Below are 18,149 nucleotides of genomic sequence, written 5' to 3' on the forward strand. Positions count from 1 at the left end.
TGTTCAAAATATAATTATAAGAGAGGAGTTAATCCTTAAAAGACTCATTACATATTGTTATGAGTTTTATGGTGATGGTTACTAAGTTGTACAAACAAAATTTATATTATATTTAACCCATTTATGCCTAATGGACTCTCCCATCCTTCTAAATTGGATCAATTTATTTCCAAAATTAGGGATGTCTATATATTTATTTCTATATTTAGAATATTTCTTACAGAAATTCCTTTAAGCAAACAGTGCAGACCCAGATGAGACGCCGCATCATGCAGCGTCTCATCTGGGTCTACGTTGTTTGCCATGGTCTTTTTTCTAGACGCTAGGCATAAATGGGTTAAGCGATAAATTACAATCTACCGAAGGAGATTTATGGTTTGCGCTCTGTCTGTCAGTCAGTCAGTCTGTCTGTCACACTTTTCTGGATCCTGCGATAACTTTAAAAGTTATTCATATTTTTTCATGAAACTTGAAACATGGATAGATGGCAATATGGAGATTATGCACGTCATTTCATTTTGTTCCTACGTCAAGAATTCTGGTTGCTATGGTAACAAATATAACAAAAATTCTGACAATGGTGGAGTTTCACCGGTAGGGGACAATATTGCTTCTGGCAATCTCTTGTTTTTCCTTTTGGAAAAAAAATCATACTATGCGAATGAAAAATCTAGGGTATGATCAGTTTTAAGTGCATGAAAACCAGTGTTGTAATGAATTATTAAAAGAGTTATTGATAGGATCTTAATATTTACAACAGTTACTCTAGGAGAAAAAAGAAAAAAAGCAAATCAAGTGTCAACAATAATGGTTTCATAGTGATAGTTAAAAGGTTGTCAGAACATATTCAGATATTTAATCATGACTAATACTAACAACCTAATAATGTGATTATGTGAACACTTAAAGCTCCATTGTTATAAAAACCTTCCATTGGATGCTAAATTATCTTAAGCAAAGACAGTGTCTTATGCCAAATATCTCACTCCTGAGAAACGAACAAAAGCACCCAAATAAATTATCAGTGACCGACATCTTCATTAAGTCTTAAAGTGACAAGCAGCAAAGACATTTGTAATAATCAGGAATGATATTAATTACCACAACACCTCAGTTCTATACCTCTTAGAACACCCCATAAAAGCCACCTCTGATAAAAACATCAGCCCTGACACTAAGAATTACAAATTTATTGCAAAACCACAGACTGCAGAATTCTTGGATGTTGCTAGATACCGGCCACATGGAGGCATACTTCATAGGATGCCATTCTTTGAATGAAAAGTTCAAAAAAGTGATTCTTTGAAAATTGCAATTTTGATTTCTTATATATTTTTTTCTTTCTTGGCAAGGATTATGGGATGTGTAAAGTCAGTCGCATCAGACAAGGTAGAAACTAATTATTTGCGTCTTATTTGATGTAAGACGGATCAATATTTTAACAACTTTGCTATTGTTTTGCTCTTTGTAATAATTGAGGAATTGCGTAAGAATTTATGAACCTAATTTGTTTTGGAAGCATGAACTTTTTAGACATTCATTAAGCCCACTTATCACATAGACCGGCTCATTTCTTTATTACATTGTTCAAGTTTAATTGTGTTGCTTAAAATAATGATCAAACATATTGTGCCCACTGAACAAGATGTAGTTTTTTGTTGGGGTTTGGGTTGATAGGTTTGGATATTGGATAATTAAATTTTATCAACCCGAACCTGTTTCTGTGTGAACCTTTTATCAGTTGGCATAACCAACATGGGGGCCTAGCTTGAGATTGCACAATTATTTGGGTCGTGCTCTGTGAAAATGGGGTGTAATGCAATCTGCACAGGCTAATCAGGTACAACACTTTCCAATTTTAAGATTTGTTTCCTTTAAAGATAGTCTCTTCTAAGCAGAGGCTGATCTGGCACGACACTTTAAGCACATGCATTCAATCTTCTTTTCACAGAGCACGGCCTATTTAATTTGTTAAATTAATAATAAACTAAAATGATGACATCAATTTCTGTGGCATTTCCATGTTTCTTGTTAAGTGTATGATTTTATCTTTTTTATTGATTTAAGGGAACACCAAGGAATGATACACCGCTGAAAGATTCAGGTAAGAAAGCTTTCAATAAATGTCAGTTTTAATCATGCCAATACAAGTGCAAATGTCTTCAACCTTCCTTTTTCTTTAAAAATTTGATTGGTTATTATTAACAAACATTTCAATAATGATAACATTCATTATTTGGATACTTACATAATGAAACTAATCATTTTCCACCCAGGTCATTCGGTTCATCTTGCTTGCTTATTTTCAAAATGAAAATTGGCTTATAATAGCTGATGACATTATGCTCATCACAGCAGTAATGGCAAAAAATAACATTTCTTATGTTGATAAATAGTAAAGCAGGTGCCTCAAAAGTTCATATCACTTTTCTTGAAACTTATTAACAGGTTGGGAAATGTAACTGGGTGCAGCACACTTCTGAGGAAAGAATGATTAAATAGCAGACAATTTATACCGGAAATATCATAAGGAAGAAATAATATGTACTTCATTATCATTTGAAGAAAAAGAAAATTGCAGCACAGTGTTTTTGAGAAATTGTATTGAAATTTATTATAATTGATGATAGAATGATTGGGAACCATTTTTATAGAAGGGCCTTGCACCATGGGGCATACTATGAATTGGGATTGTACTAAACATTCGGACTTTCAACAAATCAGTGTACTTCAACCATACAAGCTTTATGAAAGCTTTGAGCTTGGCTAGCTCATTTAACCCATTTATGCCTAGTGTCTACAAAAAAAGCCTTGGCAAACAGCTTAGACCCAGATGAGACTCCGCACGATGCGGCGTCTCATCAGGGTCTGCCCTGTTTGCTTAAAGGAATTTCTGTAAGAAATATAGAAATTAGTGTACTAGACATCCCTAATTTTGGAAATAAATTGATCCAATTTAGAAGGATGGGAGAGTCCACCAGGCATAAATGGGTTAATAGAGATCTACTCTGGTCATCCAGAGTTTGTTCCAATCCATGCCTGGCTACAATAGGACGTGAACTGGTAAACCTGATTGCGATCTTCCAATATCACTTAGTACATATAATGGTAAATCATTAAGGTCATCTAAGATCACGTAGTACATATACTGGTTACACTGTATTATGTGAATTGGGAATAAGACATCAATTTGGGAATAAATTGTGTTTTATCAAAAGTGCATAATATGCAGTTTTATATGTTGTATTTATCTAGTTTGACAAATTATAATTAAATCAGATACTTGCATATATAATAGCATCATTTAAATTGATTTTACTTCAAAACTGGATTTTTTATTAATAAAAAAAAAAAATCCTCATGAAATGAACTGTGTCCATGCCGCGCATGGACACGGTTTAAAAATACACGTTAAATGATAAAAATACAATCACTGTTACTGAAAAAGTCATGGAAAATTGCTTATTAAGCTTAAATTATAGATAATATATTACAAAAATAAATGTAGATCATGAAATAAATAGTTTTGTTGGAGAAAATCACCAAAATGATGTCCATTCCCAGTTTGATGTCTTATTCCCAATTCACATAATACAGTGTTTGGTAAACTATTTAGATCTTCTCAAATCACTGAGTACATATACTGGTAAACTATTTAGATCTTCCATGGCCACATAGTACACATACTGGTAAACCATTTAGATCTTCCAAGATCACTTACATGTAGTTCATTTACTGGTAAACCATTTTTATATGCCCAGATTGACCAGGATTTAAATTAAATGCCCGGTAGCTGTGAAAAAAATACTCAAACTTACAAAAACTTTGTAAAAGACTTAGGCAATTTTTATTGGACAGCATGCATCACATTACCAGCGAAATGTTAACCAACATATGTTTTTACAGAAAAGATTAATATGGTGTAAAACACTATATATAATAATATTTAAGATGATTGCTTATTGATTATCAACAATAATTTTCAATGTATATCTTTCAAAAGTATGTGTTTATTTGCAAATATAATACACCATGGTATCATTTTACAGAAAATATAAAAACTCTGTATCTTAATGCCTGATAAATAATCCACAACTAAACTTGTAGAAATAAATCAAACTCAGGTTTGCAGATAAGACATAAAGTATTCATTATCAATGAGGAAGCTTAATCTTCATAATTATTTCATTTATTTATAGGTAAGACTCGATCATTTCTCTCTGACATTTTTTAATGTACTTTGTTATTGGTGTTTATTAGTACAAAGCAAAAATGGAAACATTTATAAATGTATACACATATTTTTGCAACTCTACTGAATTTGTTTAATTTTCCTTGAAAATATTGACCAAAATTATGTTATTATTTTGCTCTTTTTTTCTTACTGAATGTAATCCAACATTAATTTTATAAAAGGAGAATGTAAAGAATAGCCTCTATGAGAATTATATTAAGTATGAAAATAAATGAAGGCCTAAAATAAGTATATGGTCTTGTTTATATTCTTTTTATAAATTAAGATTGGCGTAATTGTCTGTTAATTTAACTCAGAAAATTATCCTATTCACATGCATTGAAGGAAGTATTTTTTGCAAGGCTTTTGTAACTTTTTTAAGAAGACAGATTTTGGACTGTTTTTGACGTTTCAAATTAATCATTTCTCAAAGAAATGCATTTAATCCAAAACTGTTCTTACAAAGTGACACGACTTTGACAAAATGTATGCGTCCTGTCATCCAGTACAACAATGCATCAATGGGACAATCTGCACAGCCATAAAAAGTCTATTTTATTTGCCTAGCTCTCTTTTCTGTGATAAAATAGCCCAGCAATCTGTTAGAGTACAAGTTGAATAGGGCTAATGGGCTGAAAATAAATATAACCAGAGCTAGCTTGCAGTTAATACCTATGCAATCTTGATTGTCATTGACGTCATTGGTAATAGCTATCAAAGAGGGTTTATTAACTTTGGAGAACCCTATCATTTGCATAAAATCTAAGTCATTCACAAGGTGAGTGTGAATTGTTTTCTTGTCAGTGTAGGGAAACATATTTTGGATTGGAGTGGATTAAGTAAATTTTGAGTAAGTATTTAGAAGAAATATGAACGTATTTATTTTATTGTTATTATGAGGTATTGCCTCTAACAAAGCTATCCTGGACAAACAAACTGTGCTGAAAACATAATAGATTTAAGGTAGCAAAATTTAAAATAAAAAATAAAAATTAAGTTTAAAATGATTTTTTTCAGAGTTGGTAATTATCATTGATTTTTATTTGGAATGAAATCAAATTATTGCTTGTGTTTTATTGTGTTTTATTTTTTACAGTTGGTCTTGTTTATGTGACTAATTAATGGGGGCCCTTTTAATTCCAATGTCACATGGTGCCTTTTTGTACCCATGGGGCGTACTATTCAAGTACATTCACAATATTATAATACCATGATATTTAAAGGAACTCTCAAATTATTACAATTAATCCCGGATACAACTTATTTTGTTCTTTGGGACATCAAATTATTTTACATAAAATTATAGTAATTTTTATTTAATTTCACATTGTCTCTGCCTCAAACATGTTTCATGTATTAAATATTGTGTGTGTGTATTTCATACTTTATGAGGTCTTTTCCGAACCTGAGGCCACATTCTGTGCGGACCCGGAGTCACTGTGTGTCCCAGCACTCCTACCTAATTAACCCTTTGCATGCTGGGAAATTTGTAGTCTGCTAAAATGTCTTCTGCTGAATTTCTAAAATAAGCATTTTCTTAGATTTTTTCAAAGAATACTATCAGAATAGCAAACAGTTTGGATCCTGATGAGACGCCACGTTCTGTGGCGTCTCATCTGGATCCAAACTGTTTGCAAAGGCCTTTAAAATTCGGTTCCAGCACTGAAAGGGTTAATCTAACCCTTTACCACTTGGGTACATATTTTGATGCATGTGTAGTCCCATAGAAAGTTTCATTTAATTAAATTTCTTTCTTACTAGATTCAAGTTTTAAAGGCTTCATTTCCAACCCATAGATACTGATGAGCAGCAAACAGCATAAAACCTGAACAGACTGCGTTTTTATGCTGTTTGCACATAGCCATTTTCACTTTGCTTCTGAGTGGGAAAGGGTAGAATTACTAGACTCATGAAAGTTGGGACTAAGTTTGAATTATAGCCGCAAGTTTGATATGGTCTTGTTTGTGTGTGTGTGGGGGGGGAGCCGTAATACCCAGAGGAAATCCAACCTATCCGGTATAGTGACCACCAACCAAACTTTATGCTACCAGTAGCGGGCATTGAACCTGGGTCATCTAGGTGAGAAGGCAGTCAACCAAACACTGTGTTAGCCGGACAGCCCCGTATTAAATATAAAATGACTGATTGCATAAACATTATACCAGTCCTGTATGTTCACTAATTTAGTTAAAGATTGTGGTATTGTCCTATAGAAAAAGCAGGTTTATTTCTGAAATAATGGTTACAGGTTTTTATTGTTCCTGTTAAGCAAGATCAGCCAAAAGCCAATTGGTACATAGTACAGGTGGAAACATATTTACTAAGAATTTTGCAAAGAATGTTCAATATAAACTGTTAAATTGTCTAGATTCTTTTCTTGCTTCTAGAAGGATGCATGAACAATTTTGTGTTTTAACTTGCCAGTAAACAAACTTTAACTCTTTCAGTACTGGAGCCGAGTTTTGAAGGCCTTTGGCGTCTCATCAGGATCCAAACTGTTTGCTATTCTGATAATATTATTTGAAAAAAAAATCGAAAAAAATGCTAATTTTAGAAATTAGAGAGACAACATTTTAGCAGACGACAAATTTCCCAGCATGCAAAGTGTTAAAATGAGCCTTGCTAATGGCAAACAGGGCTTCATGCCTGTGCATAAAGTGTCATCCCAGACTGTCTTGCAGTCCCCACAGGCTATTATTAGGGAAGACACTTTTGGTCTAAGCATTTTTAGCTAAAGAGATTTCCTTTAAAAGGAAAATACCATAAAAGCAAAAAGTGTCTTCCCTTATTAGCCTTTGAGGACTGCACAGGCTAATTTTACCCTCAAGCATTTAGCCCTGTTTCCAAGTGTATTTTTGAAACTGAAACATATTTAGGTTATAAAAGGTTTATTATCACAGAAAAAGTTGTGTTGCAAAAAAAGCAAAGGCTCAGGGAAAGTGATAATCATATGGATTTGTTGAATTGTACCTGTAATCGATTGCTTTATTTGATTGATACTTATTACAATTATATAACAAATATCTTAAAATTATGACCAATAGTCCTTTTGTTGAAATTGTTAACTGACTATACAGACCTCAAAATCATATGAACAATATTTCAACCTATAAAATGAGGACACACATATTAATTTATTTACCTGATTTTTTTTTAATGTATTCATAATTAATTGCATGATTCTGTCATTAATGCTCTAGAATGTTATTTAATGGTTTATTAATGGTTTCCATAATTACATTTTGATGCTATGCTTAATTCCATTTAGCCTATTTCAACATAAAATTGTTAAAGACAATAGGCATTTTATAAACCAAATTATACATTTGGTTTCAGGGTTTAATTATGTGTATTTTAACACCATGACTTTGATTTCTTAAGAATGCATTTGCTAATCTTGATGAAACTTATGATATAACAAGCATGCACAGAAACCAATGGCTTGGAAATGCAGAATTATTGCAATTAAAACATAATGAAAACACTAAACCTACAACTTTCGTGGCATTCACATATTTCATCAGTATATATTTTTTATTACTATTCATCAGCAACATTCTTGAGCATATTACAATGTCAGCTAACCATGAATCATTTTGATGTGTCTTGTCTGTCATTCTGCACCAGGGGGGGACTGTGTTCAAGGGGTGGGGGGCTGTGTTCAGGGGGTGGGGGCTGTGTTCAGGAGGGAGGAGGCTGTGTTCAGTGGGAGTTGAGGGGCTGTGTTCAAGGGGTGGGGCTGTGTTCACGGGGAGGGGGCTGTGTTCAGGGGGAGGTGGGGCTGTGTTCAGGGGGAGAGGGTTGTGTTCATGGGGAGGAGGAGACTGTGTTCAGGGGGAGGGGGCTGTGTTCAGGGGGAGTTGAGGGGCTGTGTTCAAGGGGTGGAAGGCTGTGATCAGGGGGAGGGAGAGCTGTGTTCACGGGAAGGGGGGCTGTGTTCAAGAGGTGGGGGCTGTGTTCAAGGGGTGGGGGGCTGTGTTCAATGTGTGGAAGGCTGTGTTCAGGGGGAGGGGGCTGTGTTCAGGGGGATGGGGGGGGGGGCTGTGTTCAGGGGGAGAGGGGGGCTGTGCTCAGGGGAAGGGGGCTGTGTTCGGGGGAGGGGGCTTTGTTCAGGGGAGGGGGGTAATGTCCTCTGGTGTATCGTTTCTATCAGGTATAGGGTGTTTTTTTATTAGCCAAGACAGCCAGCTCAGTTGGTAGAGTGCTGAACTTGAAGATAAACTCTGTTTCAATTCTTAGTATGTGCTATTAGTACTGGTAAACCAGCTAACTCAGGAAAAGTGTGAGTTTGTTAATTGACTGTTGTGATATTACTGAAATACTTTTGTGAACCCTTTCCCCATCAGAAGCAAAGTGAAAATGTCCTATTTTTGTCACTTTCAAACTTTGATATATTAAGAAGGGACTTAACTTTAATTTGATTTTCTAAAGGACTTCTAGTGCGTCAAAATGCGTTTATAAGGGGTAAAGGGTTAAGTGACTGCTGTGATATTACTGGAATACTGTTGTTAAATACTACTAGCAAAAATCCTACCCAACTAACCAAAAAATGTAAAAAAGTAAAAAAAAAACACCAAACAAACTTTTTTTATTACAACAAAAAGACAATGGCTTAAATACAAATAAAGTTTTTTCATATTTAATCCTCACAGAATGGTTCGATTTATAAAACACAAATATTTAGATGGCATAAGGCAACAAAAGTATTTTTAATGTTGGCCTTATTATAGTTTATATCTGGATATTATATTCACTATGAAAAGTGATTGTTATCTGAAATCTTTATCTCTGTGTATTTTTAGCATGATAAAACAACACTGATATTTTGACATTGTCATGAAATTGTTTATGTTATCTTATATGTTATCATTTTGGCCTTTGGGTTTTGCATGGATTGTCTAAGTGCAAATGTTATGAAAGGTTACAGTATTATTGCAAGGATTTTGTAACTATTTTGCTGCAATACTTAACAATAAACATTCTCAGCCAATTATTTTTATAAGTGCATCGTTTTAAAATGACAATAACTGTTTGACTGTGCTGCATGAAACATGTCAAACATATATAACAATCAAAGCGCTGAAGGCACTGAATTTGTTCGCTGTTGTATAATCTTAGACGCAACTCAGTTGTCAAAATTATGTTATAGCTTTTTATATCGCAAGTTTGAAATGACCACAATCCATTCAAATTTATAAAGAGTGTGTCTTAAAACACAGGTTGAGATGTGTTGTTTTTTCCAAATCATTGATACAGCTAATCAGTGTGCACATGCTAATCTTATTTGACATGCATTAAGCCCCGTTTTCCCTGAAAGCAGCCAATATGTACAGATTTTAATGATACACACTAGACTGGCCAATGTTGTCTTACAAGCTGTTAAATACACACTATGTACTGTACCAGTGAGAACAGGCAGATGCTGTGGTTAGAGTAGATGCTTTAAGCATTCTGTCGTCTGCTAAATTTTACTGGAGTTATCCACACAGGCAGTCACGGGTTATGGTTCCTAGCGTAGCTAAGGCATTCTGATTTTCAAAATTCAGTCTGCATTATTTGTTAGCTAACGGTCACAAATAAAAATGTTAGACACAGTTGTGTGTGTGTGCACAATTTTACAGAGCAAATACACCAAAAAATGAATATCATAACACATCATTTATTTTCTATCTATTTATATATTCACTTGTGAATCTTTTTTCCCCCATGGGCATCTGTGAAAGTCAGACAATCTTTTTGTAGTCTGGCCCAGAGATAAGAGTTGATATAGCTTTATATATGAGCCGTGCTATATGATAAAGGGGTTTAATGCATGGGCGTTAAGTGTAAACCCAGAAAAGCCTGTGCAGTCCGCACAGGCTAATCAGGGAAAACACTTTCCACCTTAACTTAATTTTTGCTAAAAAGAGACTTTCTTGAAAAGAAAAATATGCACAGGCTAATCAGGGAAAACACTTTCCACCTTAACTTAATTTTTGCTAAAAAGAGACTTTCTTGAAAAGAAAAATATCATAGAAGCGGAAAGTGTCGTCCATTATTAGCCTGTGTGGACTGCACAGGCTAATATGGGATGACACTTTACAAACATGCATCAAGCCCCATATTCACATAGCACGGCTCATATATTTTATATTAGTATGAAGCATACATATGACATGTAGTCCTCTCTATATACTACATGAGCCTCCCTATGGGTAAATGGAGTTTAATGCAGTTGCCTTCATTTTTTTCCCAGATTAGCCTGTGCAGTCTGAACAGGCTAATCAGGTACAGCACTTTCTGATTAAACTGTTTTTTCCTAAATGAAGGATTTCCTTTAAACAAACATTTCCCTAAAAGCCTAAAGTATCGTCCCTTATTAGCCTGTGCAGACTACACAGGCTAATATTTGATAGCACTAAGCAGAAAAATTAATAACTGTTTTCCCAGATTGAGGCTCATATATATATATATATATATATATATATATATATATATATATATATATATATATATATATATATATATATATTTATATAAGTAGGAAGCAAACATCTGACAGGTAGATCCTCTCTGTTATCTATATTACAAGAAGCAGTCATTATTGTCTTACAGTTTTGCGTAATAAACATGTGCATGGTAACTCCTTTATGTGATAACAAGTGACAGACTGGCATAATTTGTTCATGGTCTGGCAACTTGAATCATTAAGGTGAATGTTCTTTTACTGCTGGGGATGTGAAGTAAGGATGTTATTTATGTCACTTTGATGTTATTTTAGTACTGTTTGTTTTTATCCCTTGCCATTAAGGCTGAGAGATATAGAATCAAAGTCTCTCCAGTAGTTTGTCAGTCTGTCCCTCTGTCTGTCTGTCTGTCTGTCACAATCTGTGCTGGGCTATATATCAGAAACTATATATCAACATGAAACTTCATGGGTTAATACATATCAATAAGGAGAAGTGCTTTGAACAAGAACCATAACTCAGCATGTCCTTAAATAGGTTATCAACAACTGTATATCAATGGATTTGCCCCCACCCATAAACACAATTTGTTAGGGGGGGGGGGGGATATAAATTTGAATGCATTGCTTGTTTCACTGGAATCATAGATCCACAAAAGAACCTGGCTGAGGAAACACATTATGTGCTTTTACAAAATCTGAATTTTAACCCTTTCCCACTGAGATGGAAAGAAGGAGTAACTTGCAGTCTGTTCAGGTTTTATGCTGTTTGCTGCTCATAATAATTTAACTTTCAATGGGACTACAAATGCGTCAAAAAACGTTTAGCAGTCTGTTCAGATTTGAATCTGTTTGCTGCTTATCAGTATCTAAGGGTTGGAAATGAAGCCTTTAAAACTTGAATCAGGAAAGACGGGTATTTAATTGAATTTAACTTTCTAAGGGTCTACAAATGTGTCAAAATATGTACCTTGTATCTAAGTGGTAAAGAGTTAAAGAAGCATATTGTTTTGGCTGTACACTGACTTTAGTTAAAAAGTAAAACTCACAAGTTAATCACCTTATTTAAGCAGCAATACATTTTTGCAATTTTATTTTAAAAAACAACAAAAACAAAATTACATGTGCTTGTACCTGATAATGTAATTATAAGAGTGATAGAATGAAATATTTATGTACTCCTTTTCATAATTAGAAACCAATGTTCACGGATGTGGAGGATTTGTAATGAACTTTAATGTTGATTAAATCTGTTATAACTGGTTAATCTAGATAGGAATTGCAGGAGTACAACTTATCTAGATAGGAATTGCAGGAGTACAACTTTATCTCAAATCATCATTTTTTCTAGACATTACTGCAAATTAGAGTGGGGTTTGTATTGTAAATCACCAGAAATTCATTCATTAGTGGTTGATAAAAACATGTCTGTTCTCAGCTTTGAAATGAAACAAATAGCTCTTGTGTAACCTCAAAGTATTGCATAACCTGTTTGCATTATGTAACAATCAGCATGTGGAGGGGGCATAATTATGTTTTACAACTGGAAACAAGTTTTTGCATTATCATCAGTCAATTGTATAAGCAATTAAGAAGAAACATCCCTGTGCAAAGCAATTAATCCTACAGTACCATAGGTGTTATAGAATGGTAAATTCTGGTTTGTTTTGAGTATGGATTATAGTTAAATAGTAAGATAAATATTTTGTCAAGTTCCACTGAATTTTTGCAATGAATAAATTTACATACTGCAACTGGTCAATTTCTGTAGTGTTTGTTTATACCATAAATCATATATGTCATAGTTTGCTAGGCCCAGATCAGACACCTTGTTATAATTGTCAGGACATTGGACCTATTGTCAGGACAACTAAACACTGTCTTTAATTTCAGTCCATAATGCATGCTGAAACCCAAATCTCTTGAATTTTAAAAATCAAATTGTTAATGAATTTTATTAACAAATGTGTTCCCCGTTTTGGAAGTATGCAGGAATTTAGTGACTTTTAGGATATGTTTTATTTTCATTTTGAATATTTGATGAAATTATGTCAAGACACGTTGATTCCTTGTGTCAGCAGGCATCTAAATTCAAATTGCCGCAGTAACAGGCACTTTTCTTATAAAGAAATAATGTTGGCTTAATGATATTTGCAATCTGGGTATTGTATATAATCAGGCCTTTTTCTGCCTATCTCACGGGTCCGAAAGTCGGACTCATTCCCAACGCGAAATATGCATATTTTTTCCCAATTCTCAAAAAAAAAACATCCCAATTTCCGACTGAAATGACCGAAGTCGAAAAATGTGTTTCCCGGTAGGTAATGTGTTTTAAATAACTGTGTGCTGTGTTTTAGTATGCCAATGGGAAAACCCTGTAAAACGTCATTGTATCGAGTGTTCCATAATGCAATTTTCATGACCTTGACAATTCAGACAATTTGGCGGCTGGTTGTGTTTATGCAATTCTTAAGACGCATTTTCAGGCTTTTTTGGTCAGAATTTGCTTTTAAATATTGAAGTGGTGGATTGTTCAGAATTATCAGGTAATATACTTGGTATACAACAAGTGATAATCATGTGTATGTATTAATTATTGTTAATTGGTTGAGAATCGATATTGATGGTCTGAGGTAGAGAAATGTGGACTGGTTTCACTTTCAACATTAGTGTGTTTCAAAAAATGGTTGACTTCAGACATTTGGCAACTTGAATTTTGAATAATAATATGTTGAACGCAGGTCCTTCGACTGTGAGTGTGAATATTCATAAATAATCCTAAATGACATATCGAGCTATGTACATTGTATTTTATTTGAACTTCAAGCATAACATTACCAAAGTCTGTATTTGTATCATACACATACTTACGCTAGCAGTGGACAATGACTGTTGCATGGAAAAAACATTTTAATACTTTTCTTAGCATTTAAGGGCAATACCTATGTATGAAAACATTAGATTTAATAAGATAAATTAAGAAAAATAATTTCCCCAATAATGCCTTTGTCGATAAAAATTCTTACCAATTTGAAAGATTTCACGACTCGAAAAAATCCCAATTTCGCTAGGTACTTTTTCAGCAAAAAGACAGAAAAAGGCCTGATAATAGGTTGTGCTGACTTCACAGGCTAATCTCGAATGACACTTTATGCACATGCATTTAGCCCTGTTTTCCCAGATTGAGGCTCATATATATATATATATATATATATATATATATATATATATATAGTAGGAAGCAGACATCTGACAGGTAAATCCTCTCCATTATCTATATTACAAGAAGCCGTCATTATTGTCGTTGGTTTTGCATAATTAACATGTGCACGGTAACTTCTTTATGTGATAACAAGTGACAGACTGGCATAATTTGTTCATGGTCTGGCAACTTGAACCATCAGGGTGAATGTTGCTGTTACTGCTGGGGATGTGAAATAACCCTTTCAGTGCGGGAACCGAATTTTGAAGGCCTGTGCAAACAGTTTGGATCCAGATGAGACGCCACAGAACGTGGCGTCTCATCAGGATCCAAACTGTTTGCTATTCTGATAGTATTCTTTGGAAAAAAATCGGAGAAAATGCTAATTTTTTTAATTTAGCAGACAACTTTTTAGCAGACGACAAATTTCCCAGCATGCAAAGGGATAAGGATGCTATTTATGTCACATTGATGATATTCTGGTTATGCACTTTTCTGGGCTTGTATTCATAGTTTTGCAATAAAGCCAGACTAAGACTATCAATAAATTATACTCTTGATTTATTTCTTTAACAAAAATATTATTTTTTTAATTTAATTATGAATTATCTGTATTACAGGTAAAAATGAGACCAGATTTTTAATGATCATATAAGACATGCTCTGAGAACACTGGGCTGATTGCATGTGCATAAATGTTGTCCCACATTAGCCTGTGCAGTCGGCACAGGCTAATCTGGGACGACACTTTCTGCCTAAATTGGATTTTTGCTAAGAAGAGACTGCATTTAAAGGAACAATGTCATAATAGCAGAAAGTGTTGTCCCTGATTAGCTTGTGCGGACTGCACAGGCTAATCTGGGACGACACTTTACGCACATTCATTAAACCCCATTTTCACAGCAGAGCGCCCATAATAACCATGCTCTGAGAACACTGGGCTGAATGCATGTGTTTAACTCTTTCCACATACATTTTTTTTTACGCATTTGTAGCTCCTTAGAAAGTTACATTAAATTAAACACCTTTCTTACTAAACTCAAGTTTTAAGGGCTTCATTTCCAACCCTTAGTTACTAATGAGCTGCAAACAGCATAAAACCTGAAGAGACTGCGAGTTACTCACAGGCTGTTCTGGTTTTATGCTGGTTGTAAAAGCCATTTTCACTTTGCTCATTATTGGCGAAAGGGTTAAAGTATCTTCCCAGACTATAGTTATGGAACTTTTTGTTAAAAGTAAGTCTCTTCTAAGAGAAAATCAAGTCCAGTGGGAAAAAGTGGTCCTTTATAAGCCTGTGTGGACTGCACAGGCTAATCTGGGACAATACAATTTACGTTCATGCATTAAGCCCCATTTTCCCCAATGATGGGCTCATTTGTTTGAAGTAATCTGGATAAGGTGTCATGAACACGTTATTATGTGAAATGTAATAGATTGTTTTTTTTTCAACAATTCATGCAACAATCATATTTTTTCAACAATTACATGCAGTTTTATCTATTGTGTTTTATTAATACTGACAAAATTGCAATTTAAGCAAAATAATCAACTTCATTTGCATCATTTTAACTCCATTTTAATACAACAACAAAAGAATCCTCAAAAAAGAAAATGCATGCAACACTTTACAGTTTAAATGATGAAAAGCACAATCATAGATTAATGAATCAGTTATGTAAAATTGCTTGTTATAGTTAAAGTATAAACTGCATATTAGAAATTCATTAAATGATGGCAATTCAAAGTATTTTCCCCAATTAACATAATACAGTGTAATTGACTAAGTAATCATTTATAATTCATCAATAAGGAGCGATGGGTACAATTTTATTGAAAAAGAAAACATATTTTCACATGCATGTACATCATATGGTAATTAGAGGGATAGACTGAAATAAGTATGTACTCCTCAGGGCTATAGATAATTTTTGGGGTATATTGGGTACCGTATACTTTCGCTTGTAAGACACATTTTTAAGACTGAAATTAATAAGTTACAGTTGGGGTCTCGTCTAATAAGCGAGATACTGGTGAAAATAAACAAAATTTTAAAAAATATCGAGTTTACTGGGCCTATGCTTGCCAAGTTGGACACTTGTTAGTTGTTTTGAATCATCGCGGCAGCCATTTGCATTTTCTCTAAAGTCTGTAATGGCCCGTTCCATGTATCGGAACGCTTTGTTCAGTTACCGATTTATTTGTAATAAAATGTATTGTTATTGATTTTGTTGTCTATTATTTTTAATTTGAATTTTGTTATTTTTGGGGCGTAAGACGTTATATTGTCCGTGATTATTCTTGAAAAGTTTGTATCACCTGATTGTCTGGGTGCGACGTCGTTAAATGTCATATAAATTGGCCATAATAGTATACGTGTGTAAGCGGCGACACGATGCCAACATACTTAAAACAACAGCAAAATCAATTCTCAGTTTGAAACTGTCAATTGTTAAATAAACACGCTGCCGATTACAAATGCTACTTGACAAGTTTGTATCACCTGATCGTCTTTGTTCCACGTCTTTAATTAAGACATAATTGGCAATTAGGGTATCCTCTGAAATAAGTTTCCAGTCTGCAACTGTCAATTGTTAAATAAACACGTTTATTCAGACGAACTTCTAATTCCGATGACACCTTATTTATTAGGGGCCAACAACGACGGGAGCAAAGAGGGACCGCATGCAATTATCCGCATATGGCTTTCTTCTTGACACGTGATTTCCATCTGCGCTTCAGAGTCTATCAAACTATCACGCGATTGACTAATTTTATGAAAGTAGGTGTTACCTATCGTTGATAGACAATGGGCATAAAATTTGCATAATCTAATAAAACTAAACGCTTTCAAAATATCTGCCTTTTAGTTTTCAATACCTGTCAAACAATACAATTTAGATGACTGCTATGATCAATTTTGCTTGTGCATTGATATTACGAACGTAATATGTTTGCAATTGTTAGGGCAAATGATTAAATAGGCAAATTCATAGAAATTTTGTTAATGTGATAATTATTTTTATTGCATGAATAATACTTGAAAATAAATTAAAATCCACTAATATATCATAAAATAAACAAATATTATTTACTTTGTTGTTTGATTTTTTTATTTTTCAGACTTGCGTGAATTACTAATTGTATACAGCGCGAGTTTGAAAAATTCTCAATGTGTTAGTAATCGATGATTTTCTTGTTTCGGCCATTTTTTCGGCCAATTTGAAAACGGCAAAATTTGATCGCGTCTTACACGCGGGTCAGTCTCATATCCACCCATTATAAAGTCTGAAGTCGGGGTGCGGCAGCGAGGGCGTCTTATAAGTGCAAGTATACAGTAATTCACCCCCTGTTTTTGACAACAATTGGGTTTTTGTAAATTCAATAGAATTTAAGCAAAAATTTCACCCCCTACTTTTGAGCTTAATTGGGTTTTCACACCAGTTTGTTAACTCTATTGGGTAATTTAGGGAATGACATATATTAATATAATAACAATCTACTAAGGTTACTGTAAATATATTTTTAACTGTATACAAATGGAATTCAAAAAGGTACCTGTACATAACAACAAACAAATTACTGAATTTCTGATCAAAGTTCATTCATTTTTGGGTTGAATAAAGACCGAGTTCCTGAAAATCGCTGCACAATTGATGACATTATCGCTTTTAGTTTTCAAAGCGATGCGTTCCCGTTTTCGGGTCATTTTGAGTTGAATACCTTGAAAATGGAAAGACTGCCTTCTTTTCTTCATAGGATGGCATATAAACTATCTGATTAATTTTTGTACCGAAAATAACCAGTCTATAACTTACGCCCGGTGTTCGTAAGAATTGCCTTTCGTGATGCAAGGTTTTTTTCTGGAATTACGTTATTAAATTTGGATTTGCGTTTTTTGTACGCTTTATTTTGAATTTAATATAGTTTTTGGTTATTTTAATTGCATAATAACGCAAATACGCTTGTTATCTATAGCCCTGACTCCTTTTCATGATGAGACACCAATTTTCACTGCTTTAGAGGATTTGTAATGTTATCAACTTGATGTTAATTTGAGTCGTGTTCTGATGAAACTGGGCATAATGCATGTGCTTAAAGTGTCGTCCCAGATTAGCCTGTGCAGTCTGCACAGGCTAATCAGGGACGACACTTTCAGCCTAAATTGGATTTTTGCTAAGAAGAGACTTCATTTAAACGAAAATATTATTAAATCGTAAAGTGTCGTCCCTGATTAGCCTTTGTGGACTGCACAGGCTAATCTGGGACGA

General features: G+C 34.0%; 1 protein-coding gene across 5 annotated transcripts in view; it reads left to right on the forward strand.

Annotated features, from left to right (window-relative positions):
* The window catches only part of LOC127844567 (uncharacterized), an 80,593-nt gene that overhangs the window by 46,298 nt on the left and 16,146 nt on the right, over positions 1 to 18,149 (forward strand). For all 5 annotated transcript variants that reach the window (XM_052374921.1, XM_052374924.1, XM_052374922.1 and 2 more), the window contains one exon: positions 2,068 to 2,104. In XM_052374921.1, coding sequence (XP_052230881.1) covers positions 2,068 to 2,104 — 37 coding nt within the window. The remainder of the gene's footprint in view (positions 1 to 2,067; positions 2,105 to 18,149) is intronic.

Source organism: Dreissena polymorpha, chromosome 9 (assembly GCF_020536995.1).
Source record: "Dreissena polymorpha isolate Duluth1 chromosome 9, UMN_Dpol_1.0, whole genome shotgun sequence".
Classification (NCBI taxonomy): domain Eukaryota; kingdom Metazoa; phylum Mollusca; class Bivalvia; order Myida; family Dreissenidae; genus Dreissena; species Dreissena polymorpha.